The sequence below is a fragment of the Protopterus annectens genome, chromosome 3.part0 (assembly GCF_019279795.1).
Source record: "Protopterus annectens isolate FY-2018-M chromosome 3.part0, PAN1.0, whole genome shotgun sequence".
Classification (NCBI taxonomy): domain Eukaryota; kingdom Metazoa; phylum Chordata; order Ceratodontiformes; family Protopteridae; genus Protopterus; species Protopterus annectens.
In genome coordinates, this window is record NC_056731.1 from 996,376,665 (window position 1) to 996,393,707 (window position 17,043).

A 17,043-nucleotide genomic window follows, 5' to 3' on the forward strand; every position below is an offset into this window, starting at 1 on the left:
GTCAATACTGTCAGTATGTGGCCTGCACTTACTCCTGGCTGTCATGTCTTAGTGGCCTAAGTACAGTACTGTGGTTGACAGGGTCCATGTTCCAGAACTGCAGTACCAGCTATTCTGCATGTCAAATACAGCTATGGTAGGAGTTGTACACACTGTCCAGATGTCAATATCTGTTACCATAGAAAAGCTGGACAGGTCAGGGACATGGGGGCCACACATATGGGCAGTACACAGCTCAGAGTAACTTACACAGTGCCTAGCATACCCCTCAACTGTACAGACATTTTGCAGAATGTCTAGAGGTTTGCAGCATATTTATGGTCTCTATCATGAAATTGTGGTTGTCTGGCAAATCGTTGTTAAATCACAAAAGACTAAAATCAGAAAATGACAGATTGTAACTTCAGACTTCATACCCTTTAAGAAAATGCATGCTAATGCAAAACCTGTTAGTGTCACCTTTCTAGGTTTGCAAGGCCAATACTTAATGGTCCCTATATGTAGGTCTTTGTCCCCAAACTACTTATGGCTTTGTCCAGACGTCTGGCTCTAAATAGTTGGGAGTTATGGTGCCTAGTAGGACAGCAGGTACCTAGAGGTCAGTGTACTGCCAGGTCATAAAAGGCTGCCAACTTACTATGTCAGCACTGACATGTCACTGGCCAACATACATATCCCTGGAATGACAGTTTGTCACAGGAGCACAAGTATGCCTTGTATATCTATTCTGCTTGTCCTAACATTGCATTTGCCTTCCAACTATTTGAAAAACAAGAAAGGGTCTTATCAAAACATCAGTAGAAGACAGTGGGGAAGCAGATGTCATACCCATAAGAGAAAGCAAGCAAATATCAAACTGGTCTCCCAATTGTCTGTGTTTGGCAGAACAGTAGTAACACCCTGTCCCCATGTGTGTGCCTTTGTCTGACCGTCATATATGGGTCTGTATAGATGTCAATCTGTGACTGACAGCTAGGCCAACATGCAGCCTCATAATAACATATAGTAACATGAACAATCCGAGGACCACAGCAAATATAGTGGTGCAATGATGGACAACCTGCTAAACAGGTACACTCAGATGTGTGAAGTCCACAACCTTGTGTGTGATGTTACGGCATTTACCCTGCTCACATCAGAATTACAAATACGTAACAGCAGCAACTGTCGGCAAAGCATGCGACTGGACTACAGAAGGACAAAGACATGCACAAGGGAAACCACTGGCCAGACAAATGGAGAATGTGCACACCAGAACAAATTGTGCAGTAACAGGTGTCATGCAGTGTATGGAGTCAGTAAACATCACCTGCAAACACAACCCACACCCATGTAAGTGGAGGTCTGCAACAAAACAAAAACCCAAACAAAGGACACCTCAGAGGCAAAAATATATGAGAACTCAACACACACCCCCCAGACCATGAAGACTCCACACACCACGGTCTTGAAAATACTAAGGCCTTACCCCAAACTCCAAACACCTGCCCAACACAGAGAGGCTAACAGCACTGTCCCTCTACCACATTCCATACAGACTCTGCTGAGGTGACCCCTGTCTGGCATACAAAGCAACCCAGACCCTGCCTTGAAGGGACTGTTGCACATCTGGAAGTCAAGGCCCATTCGATCAACCTGTGGGTGCAGCATCAACCTAGTCTGTGATATCAGTATGGCTTGGTGTGACATATGTGGAATACATTCTCTGTCCACATCAAGCCAAGTGCCTCAATACCCCTAGTGATGTGCTACCTGTATAAGTGCATAGGAAACACAAAATAGTCCTATGATTCCATCTGTGTCCCTGCTGGACAGGAGCTCTGTATGCTGACATGTCTTAACATGGGCTACACTCCCATCTGCGTGGGTTATAAGGGCTTCAGGGCCAGTACCCTACTAATGTCATATTAACCTATCAACCTATACACAACTGTATCTGGTTCACCACATTACTCTGTATTACTCTGCCACTGACATACCTGGAAGTCACACAGTGCTATGTGGAATATACTACACATATAATGGATATTTCTGCACAGTACAATGCACTTTGTACCCACATCCATACCTCTCAACCTCTGACAGCAAGACATCTGGACAAGGTCATAAATAAAAGTGGGACAAAGACCCAATGATAGGCACTTGTAAATATTGCTCTTACAAACTGAGAAAGTTGGTAGAATGAGTTTTGCATTAGCAGTAATTGTCTGAAGGTTATGAAGTCTGAAACACTGTCTCTCATTTTGTAACATCATTCTTTAATTTGCAAATAACTTGCCATAAATACACAAGTTTATGTAGACTGAATGACACTTCTAAACACCTGGACCGTCTGCCAAAAAATGTACAGTTGAGAGGTATGGACACCAGGATGACTTTTCAGGTAAGAAGAAAACCACACAAGCAGGAGATCCCCAGTGAGTATATCACCAAGTTGCTGGACTGTGTACACAGCTTCATCAGTCAACCAGCTGTAGACACCTCTCAACTGGCCTTTTTGGGCAAGAATGTCTACAGTTGGGCTCATAATATTGGTCTGTGCATCATACATCTTGTACTCATGTGATGATCTGAGGATGTCTGTCACTAGGTAATGACACAATACATTCCAGTGTCAGACTTCAGATGTGTCACAGAATTTCTGCTAAAACAAATTCTGTACCTCTAGCAACTTCCTGTTTACTTTGAGAGGTATGGCTGTAGCACAAAACGCTGGACTGGATTACAACTATCTCTGGAATGGAGTCCCACTCTTACTATAGAAGATCATATTGGGCATGCTCCTACACTTAGAAAATCACAGCCCATTTTGGAACCCACATAGGACTATATACAGCCCATTTTGGAACCCACATAGGACTATATAACTGTATTGTGCATATATGTCTTTGCCCACAGACAGCAATGTACACCTTAACTGTCTCTACACACCCATCAGACAGGATTACCCTCACCTAGCTGTAGGTGTTCCATATGTGATATACCTGCATCTGTTGTGTGTGATACACAGATATATATAGGGTCTATATTAGATCAGTGAACGCTGATTGATCGAACTTATGTAAGCGAATGTTTAAAATATCGAAGCAACAGAAACCCAATTTTTTTCCTAAGGAAAGAATTTGGTTGTCTGTTTGTTGCTTCGATATTTTCAGTGCTGTGCTGAAAAGTTACGGGTCGGATTCAGGTAAGTGTGCGATTGTGTGGATGCGAGAGTTAGGGCGGGTTAGGTGGGTTAGGGCACGGGTTAGGTATGTGTGAGATTGTGTGGATGTGAGGGTTAGGGTGGGTTAGGTGAGTTAGGGAGTGGGTGAGGTGAGTGTGCGATAGTGACGAAACTTAGGATTAGGGTGTGGGTTAAGGTAAGTGGATAGTTAGTGGTGTGTGCATAGTTGTGTACTTGTGTTGTGTTTATGTGTTTTGAATCAGGGAAAACAAAAAAAAAAACTCGCTGATCTGACAGTTCAAGATTGTAAGCTTTCGCTTACATAAGTTCGATCAACATTCACTTTAAGCATTCGCTGATCTAATATAGACCCAATATATATATATATATATATATATATATATATATATATATATATATATATATATATATATATATATATATATATATGGCAACATATAACAATGTCAAGCATACACATAGATGTGGGGAAGAGAGAGACACACAGTGATAGAGAAAGACACACACAGGGAGACACACACACAGTGAGTCATACACATGGATACACGGAATAGCATAGAGTGGTGTCCTGCTGCGGACAGTGGCATACCAGTCCTAACCAGTCGCACGTGCCAGCAAGAAGGTGAGCTCCACTGTGTAATAGTACTGGGATGGGGGTTATAATATCACATCAACTGCCATTGTGTGTAGGGTTAATTATTAAGAGGCTGTTCCAACTCAGTACACTTCCCATTGCCCTACTTCACAAGATCTGCTGATGTAATTCACCTTAAAAGTACCATTGGACACCTGTCAGCCCTATAAGCTCTGTACAGCATGCGATAACTGCTTAACACTATAGTAGAAATAACTAGATAGGGGTTCTAATCTCAGTCCTGACAAATGTAAGTGTGTGTGTGTGTGTGTGTGTGTGTGTGTGTGTGTGTGTGTGTGTGAAACAGTTTTAGGTCATTCCCACCCAGTACACTTCACAGTGCCCTACTTTAGCAGTCCTGCTGATGTCATTCCCCTTAGAAGTACCTTTGAACAGCCCCAGCTCTATAAGCTCCATGGCACATGCAATAACTATGTAACAGTACAGTACAAGTGACTACATAGGCAGGGGTTCTATTCTTAGTTCTGACAAGTGTGTGCGTGTGTGTGTGTGAATGTTTGTAGGATGAAGTATTTTGAGGACTTTCCCACCCACAACACTTCACAGTGCCCTACTTTAATAGTCCTGCTGATGCCATTCCCCTTAGAAGCACCTTTGCTCAGCCCCAACCCTCTAAACTCCTTGGCACATGCAATAGCTATATAACAGTATAATACAATTAACTAGATAGGCAGGGGTTATATTCCTAGTTCAGGCAAGTGTGTGTATGTATGCTTGTAAGCTGTAGTATTTTGAGGACTTTCCCACCCACAACACTTCCAAGTGCCATACTTTAGCGGTCTTTAGAAGTACATTTGGACACTTGTCAGCCCTATAAGCTCTGTAACGCATGCAATAACTGCATACCACTATAGTACAAATAATTAGATAGGTAGGGGTTCTAGTCCCAGTCCTGGCAAATGTGTTTGTTGTAGATGAAACAGTTTTAGGCCATTCCCATCGACTATACTTCCTAGTGCCTACTTTAGCAGTCCTGCTGATGTAATTCCCCTCAGAAGTACCAGCCCTCAACTCTGTAACCTCCATGGCGCATGCAATAAATAAGTAACAGTATAATACAAATAACTAGATAGGCAGGGGTTCTATTCTCAGTTCTGGCAAATGTGTGTGGATGTTTGTAGGATGAAGTATTTTGAGGACTTTCCCATCCACAACACTTCCCAGTGCCCTACTTTAGCAGTCCTGCTGATGTCATTACCCTTAGAAGTACCTTTAGACAGCCCTCAGCCCTATAAGCTCCATGGTGCATGTAATAGCTAAGTAACAGTATTTACAAAAAGTAACAGTACAAATAACTAGATAGGCAGGGGTACTACACTCAGTTCTGACAAATGTGTGTATGTGTGTGAAAGTGTAAGTGTGTACGTTTGTAGGATAATGTATTTTGATGCCCTTCCCACCCAGCATATTTCCCATTTCCATACGTTACAAGGGCTCTTGACATAATTCACCTTAGACGTACCCAGGTACACTGTTAACTCCTATAAGCTGTGGCACATGTGATAACTACATTACACTATAGTACACATAACTAGATAGGTAGGGGTTTTAAACTCAATACTGGCAACTGTGATACTGTGTGTGTGTTTGGGTGAGAATCATATCCTGTGGGGATGTGGGTTATACCATTTTGAGGTGTACCACCCAATACACTTCCCACTGCCCTACTTTACAAGACCCAGCTGATGTCATTCACTGTGGATGCACCTGTATACACTTATCAGCCTTCTAAACTCTGTGGCTTGTGCAATAACTGTGTAATACTATAGTACAAATAATTAGATAGGCTGTGGTTCTTATCTTCTCAATACTGACTATAGTAGTGTATGCAAAGCATATCCCCAGTGGTTGTTGTGTGCGCAGGTTTTACCATTTTAAGACCTGTTGACTCCCTACCCATGACATTACTTTAAAGAGCCTGTTAATGGCATCAGCCTCACATGCACCATGTAACACTACACAGCCCATACCAGTCATTTGTACAGATGTACATGGAATATCCACTTGCTTGCCTATCTCTGGCCTGTGTCCCCTAATAATGAGCATTCCTGTGATATCATTGCCAGATATTTCAGTTACCACAGTGACACATGCCTGACTGACATCATGCTGATACAAAGTCTGTCACTATCACTTGTGCTGGTTTGTAGGAGCAGCAGATGAAACCAATCGCTATTTCTGGTAGGTTATCCCACCATCCATGAAGGCATTTACAAGATTACTTGTAAGAGGTTGTGTGTTATGTCCCAGGTATATAATCTGTGGAGCATGCCATGTGTATGTAGAACTATAGTACATACAAGTGGATATTCAGGGTTACTAATATGCCTGTGGCAACTGTGTATGTTTCTGTATGCACAGCCCCATGGCTGTCTTTACTGTGTGTATGTGATGGCTATACTATTTTGTGTGCCTCTTCCACCCTGTGAAATTCCCCATTGCCAACCTAGCTTCAGCCCATACAGATGTCATCCACCGTAAAAGCACAGTTACACAATTTCTAACACCATACCACTGTGGTACATGCAATGGTGGTATCACTGTGTATTGTACATAAATAGATGGATAGGTCATATAATCTGAGAAGTGTCAACTCTATGTGCATGTGTGTTTCAATGCATGTCCCAATGCAGCAGTGTGTGTGTGTGTGTGTGTCAGATGGCTGTGTCATGTTAAGGGCCTTTAAACTCACCAATGGCAATACTAAGCCCAGGAATCGTTACCCACCTGAATAGTAGTGGCAGACACTGCAACACTACATTATCTCTGTGCTATTTGTGTTATGTATCTAGCGCTATCATTCATAAGACTGTGCAAGTAGGGGCTGTGCTCAGCCCTTCAACAACTGCCCCATGTACAGGACTATAACTTTGTGTGCACTACCAGTACAAGAAGCCAGACTTGCATATGAGATAGTCTAACCTGACAATCACCAGCATGTGTGTCTAACACAGGCTGACCTGTGTCAGGAATGCATACCCCAAACTTATCGTACACAGTACCAGGCATATCCTCATCAACTACATGAAGGTTGAGTGGATGGGACATAAATGGCAGGAGCAACAGGTGCTGACAGGTGAATCAGTTGCAGTTAAAGTAATGGCTAAGCTTGTGAGGGACCTAGTTCCAGTACTCAAGTAACTTTGTATGTGTTGGCCTGCAGTTCTACAGAGCACCCAGGTTACATGTAGGAAGGCTAACTGAACGTGTCAAGGTCACACTATCTGCCACAATTGTCCTTCACACACTGTTACTTGTAAACACACCTGGTAAACATGTACATGTACAGCTGTACCTTGGCGATGAAAAGGGCACCGTTTCCATTCCACCATACTCATCATTGTTACTGTCAGCAGGCCCACAGCCTACAGACACCTGGAAGGAACACAGACAGAATACAGTTAGTGACACTACAGTCAGTAGTACTAACAGCAATAATGCATCATGGCTAACAAGGTACATACACCTCAAAGTATACCTATACCTATTGCCAGCAGACAGCACCTTACACAGCATTACATTCCTACACTGTATTATATTTATCCTGTGCATCAGACCCATATGAGCATGTCCTTGCATTGATGGTATGAATAACAGGGTTGTGCACAAGTATTATCACATGTACACAGTGTGGTGTGGGATTGCCAGAGGCCTGGGCCATTTGGTTGACATTGTGTGTGTTTGCGCGCGTGCGTGTGCGCGTGTGTGTGTGCGTGTGTGTGCGCGTGTGGTGTTCAACTGGGCCATGCAGGAGGAGCTGTGAGTGTCTGGTGGTGACCGGCCTGTGATAGAGATGTGTGACTGTTTGCACACAATCAAGCTATGTGGATGCCCAACACAGGGCTATGTTGGACAGCCGTGGACCGTACATGGCTGGATGTATGGTTCACCATCTTCCGGCAGGGACATGAGAACTGGTTCTGCCAGGAGTCTCACTGGCACCACCAGGCCCTAGGACAGATGCAGTACTACTCCCCAATGTTGACTGCTGTCTGCTAGATCCACATCCCTGACGGGAATGGCCAAGACCACGTGCCTATGTTCTGCTCCGATGTGGTATGGACAGTACCATCCCTTTGGTAGTGCTGGTGGTACTGACTACGGGACTGTGAATGTGCATGGCCATGTGGGCTCTCGGCTGATCATGTTGATGACCCATGTCTACCTGGCCGATGCCTTACTCCCACCGCATGCTCATGCACCATCCATCCATGATATCGGCAAAATGACTTATGGTATCACAAATGCCATGGAGGTAATCACTCATGGCAGGAAGTGCTGCATTCATGACCCTGAGCATCTGTCTGGTGTTGCAGTCAGTACGCGACTGCCTCCATGAAGGACTGTAACATGTGTGTTGACACCTGCTGTGGCACTTGTGACAGGGGCTTGATGGGCAGCAGTCCTCCATTGAGCACCCCTGTCCATCTGCCTGCGTGTGACCTTGCCTGTTCTCTGGCTATGGCTAGTGTATTCACTCACTTGCCATAGTCACCACACTAGCCTGTTCCATGCCACCATAGGTTCTTAGGTTTATAGGTGTGCACTAGGCTAATGGCTCTGGAGCCTTTACAAGCCTAGCCAGTAGAAGTGGCCTGGCATCATGCCGCCTGATGTTAGTTCCCAGTGCCGCTATCAAGTAGAACCACTGGAGTGATCCCTGGGGTGAACTTCATTTCCCATCCACTCATCAAGATTTCTCTTGAAGAGGGCCAGTGAGGTGCTCTGCTTGACATGTATGGAAAGTCTATTACAGAGCATGGGCAGTCTCTGGGTTATGAATCTGTCCCTCCAACATGTTCTGTTGATAGTGGTAATGAAGTTGAGGTCTCTGGAGCATGTGGTGTGGAGGGATTGGGATTTCTTTAGATGTAGCATTTCTAACAGAGCTGGGTCAGACATGGCTTTGTAAGTCAAGCAGAGATCGCCACTTGGTAGAGGATATGAGGCAGAGAAAAGCTGAAGTTTTTGGAGTCAGTCCATGTACGTCATGTGTTTAAGGCTTAGCATCCTCTTCATGAGGTACTTTTGTGGCCTTTCCAGCTGTTGAATGTGTCTAGTGAGGTACATGCCAAATAGGGCATTATAGTTAATGATTGGCCTAATGAGGAAAGAGTAGAGAGAGATCTTTTTCTTCCTGGATGCAAAACCCTTGGTAATGAAATGTGCCACATAGGACATTCTGAGCACAGTGGCAGTGTGGTGGTCGAAGGAGAGGTTGCTATCAACCTGTGTCCCCAGATGTCTTGTAACGCCTTCAGTGCTCAGTGCGCTTCCATCAATGTGGTAATTAGTGGGAACTGAGTTTTTCTCGAAGTGGATGACGATGCATTTTTTGGCATTAAGCTTAAGGCCATAGTTTCGACGCCAGTCATTGGTCTCAGTGGGGCCTTTCTGTAGGATTTCTACATCACTTGGGAGTTAATGGCTCCCAGCTTGCAGTCATCTGTGAACTTGGTCAGCCAGAGTCCCTCTCTGTTGGCCTAGACGTGTGAAGTAGATGCGAAACAGGAGAGGACCCAGAACCAAACCCTTTGGGATTCCACTTGTGACTGGTCAGCAGTCTGACTTGGAGTTTGCTACTTTCACACTGTGGGTTCTGTGACCCAGTTTGCAACCCACCTTGTGATATAGGGGTTGATGTCTAGTTTGGTGAGTTTATCAATAATTCCCGAGTGGGGAATGGTATCAAAGGCCTTGGCCAGATCAAGGTAGGCTGTATAAATTGCCTTGCCCTCCACAGCTCTGGTGACCGATTCAAAGAAGTCAGTCAGGTTGACCAGGCACGATCTACCTTTCACAAAACCAAATTGCGTGGGATCTAGTTTGGCGATTCCCTATATATCCTTGTTAATTAGGTCCATGATTATGCGCTCCATAGCCTTACATATCAAACTAGTCAGGCTAATGGGGCAATAATTCCCAGAGTGTTTAGTCGCTACCCCTTTATGGAGAGGGATGACTGTAGCAGTGTACCATTTGGTAGGGACAAAGCCTGAGGTGAAGCTGTGATTGAACAGGGTACACAGATGGTGATGCCAGTTTACTTTTTTATTCGTGTAGAACACATCCAGGGATATTGTCAGGTCTCATGGAAGCTGTATTATTGGCCTTGGACAATGCAGCTTTAACCTGTGCTGCAGTAATGCTGGGTGCCTGGCATTCTTCTGGTATTGTGATTGGTCCTTTAGGGGGGAGAGAAGGGTAAAGCTGGCACTGAATCTGTTGGCCAATGTTGGCAATATCTGTTGTCTCAGTATAGGAGGTACCATTGTGCAGTAACTCAGCAAACCTGGATATTGCCATGGAAATTTGATATAACTATACAAGGCTTTATGGTTGTTTTTAGTGTCTGCCACAATTCTGCCTTCATAGCTGGCTTTAGAGGTTTTGATGAGGGACCTCAACTTTTTGTTAAGGCTAATAGGGGAGTTTTTCCAGTCTTGGGACTTTACCTTTTTCTGCAACAGTTTTTGCCTTCTGTTGTAGAGTTTATTAATGGCATCCAACTGTTCATTATCTGTGGTTGTTGGGGACTGTGTATGTGTGGGCATACTGACTGTGCGAGGAGATTGTGGGTGAAAGAGGGATACCAACCAATGGCACTGATTCAGGCCCTGACAACCTCATCTGTGCCTCACTATGACTACCATTATCTTGAGTCCACTAAGACACTGACATCAGGTTATGAGGGGGAGACACACCATCCCCCATGTTCTCTGTGAGGGGAAGACAACATATGTAAAATACCCTGCAGTATGTTTGCTGACACACACCTTGTAAAGTCTGGCACAGCTTTGCTACCTATGGGACCTTTCTGACTGCCACAATCCATCTCTAACAGCTACTGTAAAGCCCTTAAAAAAGGGTGACAAATCCTACTCCGATAGGCCTATTAGCAGAATGGTAAGTGTGACCAAGACTATTGGAGTGAGCTATACAGTGTCACCAAGTGCATATACAAGTACTGTAAGAGCTGACGTACTGCTATACAGACCAGACACGATGCGATATGTGATAACTAATGAAGGAACAATGCAGTACGTACACAGTTCAGATGCACAGGGATTCATTTCAGATAACATTGCAGGAAAGTCTGCAGTGCATACAGGAAACATTAAAGTACTAGGTGCATAGCTTCATAAGATGATACCAGGCTATTGGCCCAGATGCCCTCCTAAGCCTAGACTAGAATTTAACCCATGTCCCTTCAAAGCCAGCACCTGTCCCCTGTCCAGCTGGGACACACGCGGGATCCCAGGGGTGTCTTTTCCATTTCTCATGCAGTCATCCATCTTCAAGAGGAATATACATGTACTCTGCTAGACATGAGGAGGGAGTGTATTTTACAGACAGTGTATTGTGTGGGACACTACACTATACGGACAACAAATACTATACATGTCACAGACCATGTGAGGGCCTTGTGTGCATGTTGCGTGAGGTGGGTTTGTCTTATGAATATGCAAAAATTCCATCAAGGCTGGTTTGGAAATGGCCTTGTATGCTAGGCACAGGTCACCTATGATCGGTTTGTATGAGACTGAGTACAGGGACAGGGCTTTCAGCCTATCTGTATAGGATAGGTGTTGCAGAACTGGATTTGCCTGGTCAGGAACTTCAGTGGTGTCTGCAACTGCTGTATTTGCTTGGCAAGGTGCATGCCAAAGGAGCCATTGTACTCAGTAATGTGTCTTATAAGGGTAGAGTACAGGGATGTTGTGGTCTCATGGTTCCTGGATGACATACCTGTATTTGTGAGGTGGACCATGTAGACAGCCTTCTGTACAATGGTGCCCACATGGTGGGAAACTGTCAGGTTGCTACCAACCTTGGTGCACATGTCACTTCACACCTGATTGCATGCTCAGTACATTGTTATTAGTCATAATTAGTGTGGATGACATCTACCACAACAGGGAAAATGATGCATCTCCTGGCATTCAGTTTGAAGCAAGGCTTCTTGCACCAGTCATTAATTTGGGTAAGGGCCTCTTGGAGGATGCTCACATCAGTAGGGGAATGTAAGACAGTGGCCAGCTTGCAATCTGTAAACCTGATCAGCTACAAACCATTGGTTTTGTCTTGTATCTCAGAACCGTACATCTCAAACAGTAGAGGCCCCCAGACCAATCCTTGGGGTATACCACTGTGTAAGAATCTACTACTAGAGGTGGCTTCCACTACTTTGACCGAGAGAGTACTATCATTGAGCCAGTTAGCTACACATGTGGTAACATACAGGTTGATGCCTAGCTGTGTAGGCTTATGTATCATGGCTGCCTGGGGATTACTGAGAGAGATTTGGGCTAGGTGAAGGTAGGCAGTGTGTACCATCTTCCCCATGTCCTTGTGTTTGTTGACTGCTTTAGAGAAGTTGGCCAAATTTAACAGGCCTGATCTCCCTTGGACAATACCACACTGTATGGGCTCAAGCATTTTGAGGTTGCCTATGTCCCTGTTTATAAAGTCCTTGATATTGCCTTCCACACCCTTGCAGATCAGGCTAGTTAGGCTGATGTACATATGAATGGCTGGGTCAGTGGATTGCTCCACCTTTGTGTATAGGGATGACAGTGTCCATCTTCTGTGAAAATGGGATGACACTGGTGCTCAGGCTTTGGTTGACTAGTGTGCAATGGAGCTGAGAGCTTATGTCTGAGTTTATGTAGGATTCAGCCAAGGATGGTATCAGGCCTATGGAGACTTGTGTGTTGCCTTTCAGATGTCATTATGGAGCTGCTTCCTGATGAGGGGAGGGGGGCGGAGCTGCTTCCTGATGAGGGGAGGGGGGCAGGTGCTGTGCATGTCCATGTGTACCGATGGGGTACAGGAGGGTGATGTTTACACTTAACTTGTCTGCAGAAGGTTGGCTATATCTATGCCATATGTGTATGTGGTGTTAGAGCTGATTTGGTTGTTGACTCTGGGATTGCAGACATGTGTGAAAGGCCTAGTGATTGGCCTTGATGGATGTGTCCAATTTGCCCTCAAAAATAGCCTTAGGGTAATTCACCTGTGACCTTATTTGCTTGTTCAGACCAAGGTGACATTGCTTCCAATTAGGCACCTGCTTCTTCTTGGTCCTGTCCAGCAATTATTTCCAACCATTATGGTATTTATGTATTGCCGCAACTGTCCACCACAGACATTTACCCTACCTTGAAGGAGATATTGTCCTGTCCGGTATTGCAGAGTCCATAAAGCTATGTAGGTGCTCACATAGTACTGTGGTGTGGGCATGGAATCTACTGCTAGTTCCAACTGACGGGATGGTGGTTTTAAATCTACTTCTAGCTGCTCTAAGGAGATTTGTAGTAATTTTTGGAAAGTTTATTTTGTTTGACCCTGACAAGGGGGGGGGGGGCAGGGGAGATGGTGACCTTGACAGTGATGGCTATGTGGTCAGATCTTACCAAGGGGATGACACTGTAGGAGTGCTACAGTGGCTACTCATGTTGGTTAGGATTAGGTACAGGATATTTCCACCTGTTGTAGGAGTGCTGACCAGCTGATCCAATGCATTGCATTGACAAAGCAGAGGAATCTCTGCATTCATGTTCAGGTAGAATAGGCCATGCACACTATGGTTGGGTAGTTAGTGTCACCCAGGAGCAGGGTAGATGGTTGAATCTTGACAGATTCAAGCAAGATAAGATAGGTGTAGTGGGTGTCCAGAGTCATGATTGGAGGTCTGTAGCTAGCTATGATTTCAGTCATTGTTTTGTTAACTGCACTTGAGATGTCTCCCATGCGTCATACTGTATGGCTAGCCTGGAGGTGTGTATGTGTAGGATGTTTAAAACTCCACCTCCTGTGGCTTTGCAGCCCTCCATTTGGGGTCTAAATATATGTTGGGGTGAGTAGCCTGGCAAGGTTAGTGTGCTCTCCACAGCTGCAAACCAGGTGTCGGTGACTGCACAAATGTCAGCATCCTCCAGGGCAAGGTAAGCTTGGAATGACATGAGTTTCATGCCAAGACTCCTAGCTCCTGTTAGAACAAGATATCTTCACAAAGGCACACATCAATGGTGGGCAAAAGCTGGAAAATAGTGACACTTTATAAGTCTAGCTGTAACACTCTTAGTTGCTAGCAAAGACGGTTTTGCATTCACAGGAATTCATAGATATGCTCAGAATTAATCCAAAATGACAAAAAATACACCAAACCCAGAGACACTGCCAACATCCTAGCTGACAGGTTCAGCACAAACTCCCCCCCCCCTCCCCACCAAAAGGGCAAATATCTATCCCAGCAGAGTGCTGCTCCCCCTGACATCTCAGATGCTCAGGTAAGAGCCACCCTCTCCAAAGCAAAAAAACACAGCATCAATGGGACCAGACGGTGTCCCGGGCTGCGTCCTACATGAACTCCAAGAAGAGCTAAACCAAAACATAAAACTACTGTTCAATCTCAGCCTTACTACAGGATATGTACCCAAAGAGTGGCGTACAGCAACGGTGGTGCCTCAACGGATCATGGAAACTATCGCCCCATAAGCCTGACTACCTTGGGCTGCAAAGCTATGGTAAGGATCATCATGGACCTTACAAAGATATTGGGGACCTACAGACACAGGATCCTACCCAGTTTGGCTTTAAGGGCAGATCCTGCCTCTTAAACCTGGTCGATTTCTTTGAAACAGTCACCAAGGCCATTGACGAGAAGGTAGTCCACACAGCCTACCTGGACCTTGCAAAAGCCTTCGATACAATACCCCACTCGGGAATTATAGATAAGCTCACCAGCTTAAATATAAACCCCTATGTCACTAGATGGGTTGCAAACTGGCTCAAGGACAGAACACAAATGGTTAGAATTGCTGGAGCCATGTCAGACTCCAAACATCTGACATTCAAATGTATTTTATTATGTTATGACTTCAGTCTTTACTGGGTTTCCAGTGATTTGCCAGACAATACACAACTGTATGAGGCACTGACTACAAATATGAGGCAAACATGTGGTCAGTCTGCAACACTCTGGACAGTTGAAAGGTATGAGCTCAGTATATAACATACAGTTCAACACACACTTCTGCACCAGTTGTTTATTATGCACATACCCTATATACATCTCTTACATTTGTAAGACAAGCATATGTATCACAGTAGCATTCGGAGGTGACATATGAATATTTACAACATCCCAGGTAGCAGACCTAGCAGTGTCAAACTCAGTATTGGACAACAGACACTCCAGTAGTCAGATTTGATGACCTTTGCAGGTGACTCAGAGGCCAGAGCTGAGATCTATGTCACTGCACACAGGGCCAGCAGGAATGGCCATAGGTGCTGGACAGCAACGTGCGAGTCCAGCAAGTCTTATTGTGACCTAGTGTTTAATTTTATGTTTCACATTATTGCATCCCCCTTTCTGCATTCCATTACATGCTTAACTGATTGACATACCCGTTACAGTGCTGAAGAGTTTCCTCAGAATAATGCAAATGTTTAGGTTTGTGTAGTCAGTCTGTGTAGGTGGGTTCAGACCCGTTTTGCATAGGCAGCAGCTTGCCTTTTGTAGGTAATGCTCATGAGCAGGTAATGGCCTGTGCACCAATTGGTTTCTCCCACTTGCATCCAGAGCAGCTGTGTTGTCTTTTCATTAGCCAATACCGTGGCAACACAGTGCTATAATTAAGTCCTTCATGTAGGCCTTGCTCCTTTTCCTTCCTGTGAGGAGGACATTATTGAGGTGTGCTGGCTGCAGCTTCACAGAAGGAAGGTGGAAATACTTCTCAGAACAAAAAATGCGGAGACAGCCCAACAAAATGGGGGACAGTTTCAGAAGTGGGTACAGATTGTAAGTATTGCTGTTATACACACAGAACATTGCTATATTTTACAGGGTTTGTCTGAACTTGCATTTTCTGCATGACTTGACATCTGAGAGTGACAGGTCTCAGACATACCTTTCAACTGTCCACAGAATGCCCAGAGGTTTGCCTCTTACGTTAGACAATTCCTGTTTTTGAGAAAGCAGTAGGATAATGTGAGGAGTGAAGTTAGTAAATGTTGACATCCATTTGTGTTTCAGACATCATATCCTTCAGGGATGTTATGTTACAACAAACCCTGTAACTCCAGCAGCTGTTTCAGTTTGTAACACCATTATGTGAGATATGTTCCTCTTTTCGGTCCCCTGTCCCCCAAACATGTCAGGCATTGTCCAGATGTCTTGCAGTAAGATGTTCAGAGGTATGGTATATCATGACTTAGTGGATTCACTCCTGATATCATCCCAGTGACTTAGCAGGCTCCCAGAAGTGGTTATGCAGCAGTGGCCATAAATATGGTCCCACACCCTGGACATTCTGTGGAAATCTATACAGCTGAGAGTTATGTATGTCTGGCCATTGTTAACAGACTGTCAAGATTGTGTAGCAGTGTAGTGTATACATGTTGTTGGGATGAGGAGAGAGAGTGGCAGATGCGAGTGGTATAGATCCTTTTATATCCGACTGTGCATGCTGCTACAGTTGCTGGTGATCTATCTGGTGTATATGTTTATAGGGACAGACTGAGAAATGTCCTGTAACACCTCAGGATTCCCTGTAGACCGACTTGGAGCAGTATATGTCAGTGTAGTCCGACTGGCAGTCAGGATATGTTTGTTCAAACAGTTGTTATAATCTAGAGTTCAGTTGGGGTACTGGTATGTTGCTGTGACTGTGGTGCAAATGGTTGTGGGTGGACAATTTCTGACTTGTCTGCTGTACCCTACAGTTACATCCCTGTAGTGCATAATATATTTGGAAATGCAGGAGTAATTCTCCAGAGCTGATTTGGGGTAGTGTCGTGTTGGTCTGACTGTAGTTCAGTAGGTGCTGGTGAAATGGTTGGCAGCTTAGTGTTTTTACCTTCTGTTACATGACTGCAGTCATACCTCGCCACTGTCCAGATGTCTATACACTGTCCAGATGTGTGGCTCATATGTTTGGCCTTTTCCCCATAACAGTTGTTGGTTTTTGACAAATCACTACGATGATGTGAGCTTTGACATCAGTAAATGACAATTATTTGTGTTTCAGACCTGAAATCTATCAGAAATTATATGTTAAAACAAACCATGCTACTCTAGCAGAGTCCTACGCTTACAAGAGCCATATTTTAAATATGTCACTATTGTTTGCCCTTTATCCCTCTACTTTCTCAGGCTTTTTGTAGATGTCTTGCAGTAAGAGATTGATTATATATA

At 44.5% G+C, this 17,043-nt stretch overlaps 1 protein-coding gene across 4 annotated transcripts in view; it reads right to left on the reverse strand.

The window, feature by feature from the left end:
• The window catches only part of TEDC2 (tubulin epsilon and delta complex 2), a 1,244,333-nt gene that overhangs the window by 1,104,179 nt on the left and 123,111 nt on the right, over window positions 1-17,043 (reverse strand). For 3 of the 4 annotated variants that reach the window (XM_044065295.1, XM_044065294.1, XM_044065297.1), the window contains exon 2: window positions 7,138-7,217. The exons of the other annotated variant lie outside the window; for it this stretch is intronic. In XM_044065295.1, the coding sequence (XP_043921230.1) occupies window positions 7,138-7,217 (80 nt within the window). The remainder of the gene's footprint in view (window positions 1-7,137; window positions 7,218-17,043) is intronic. 4 annotated transcript variants of the gene reach the window in all.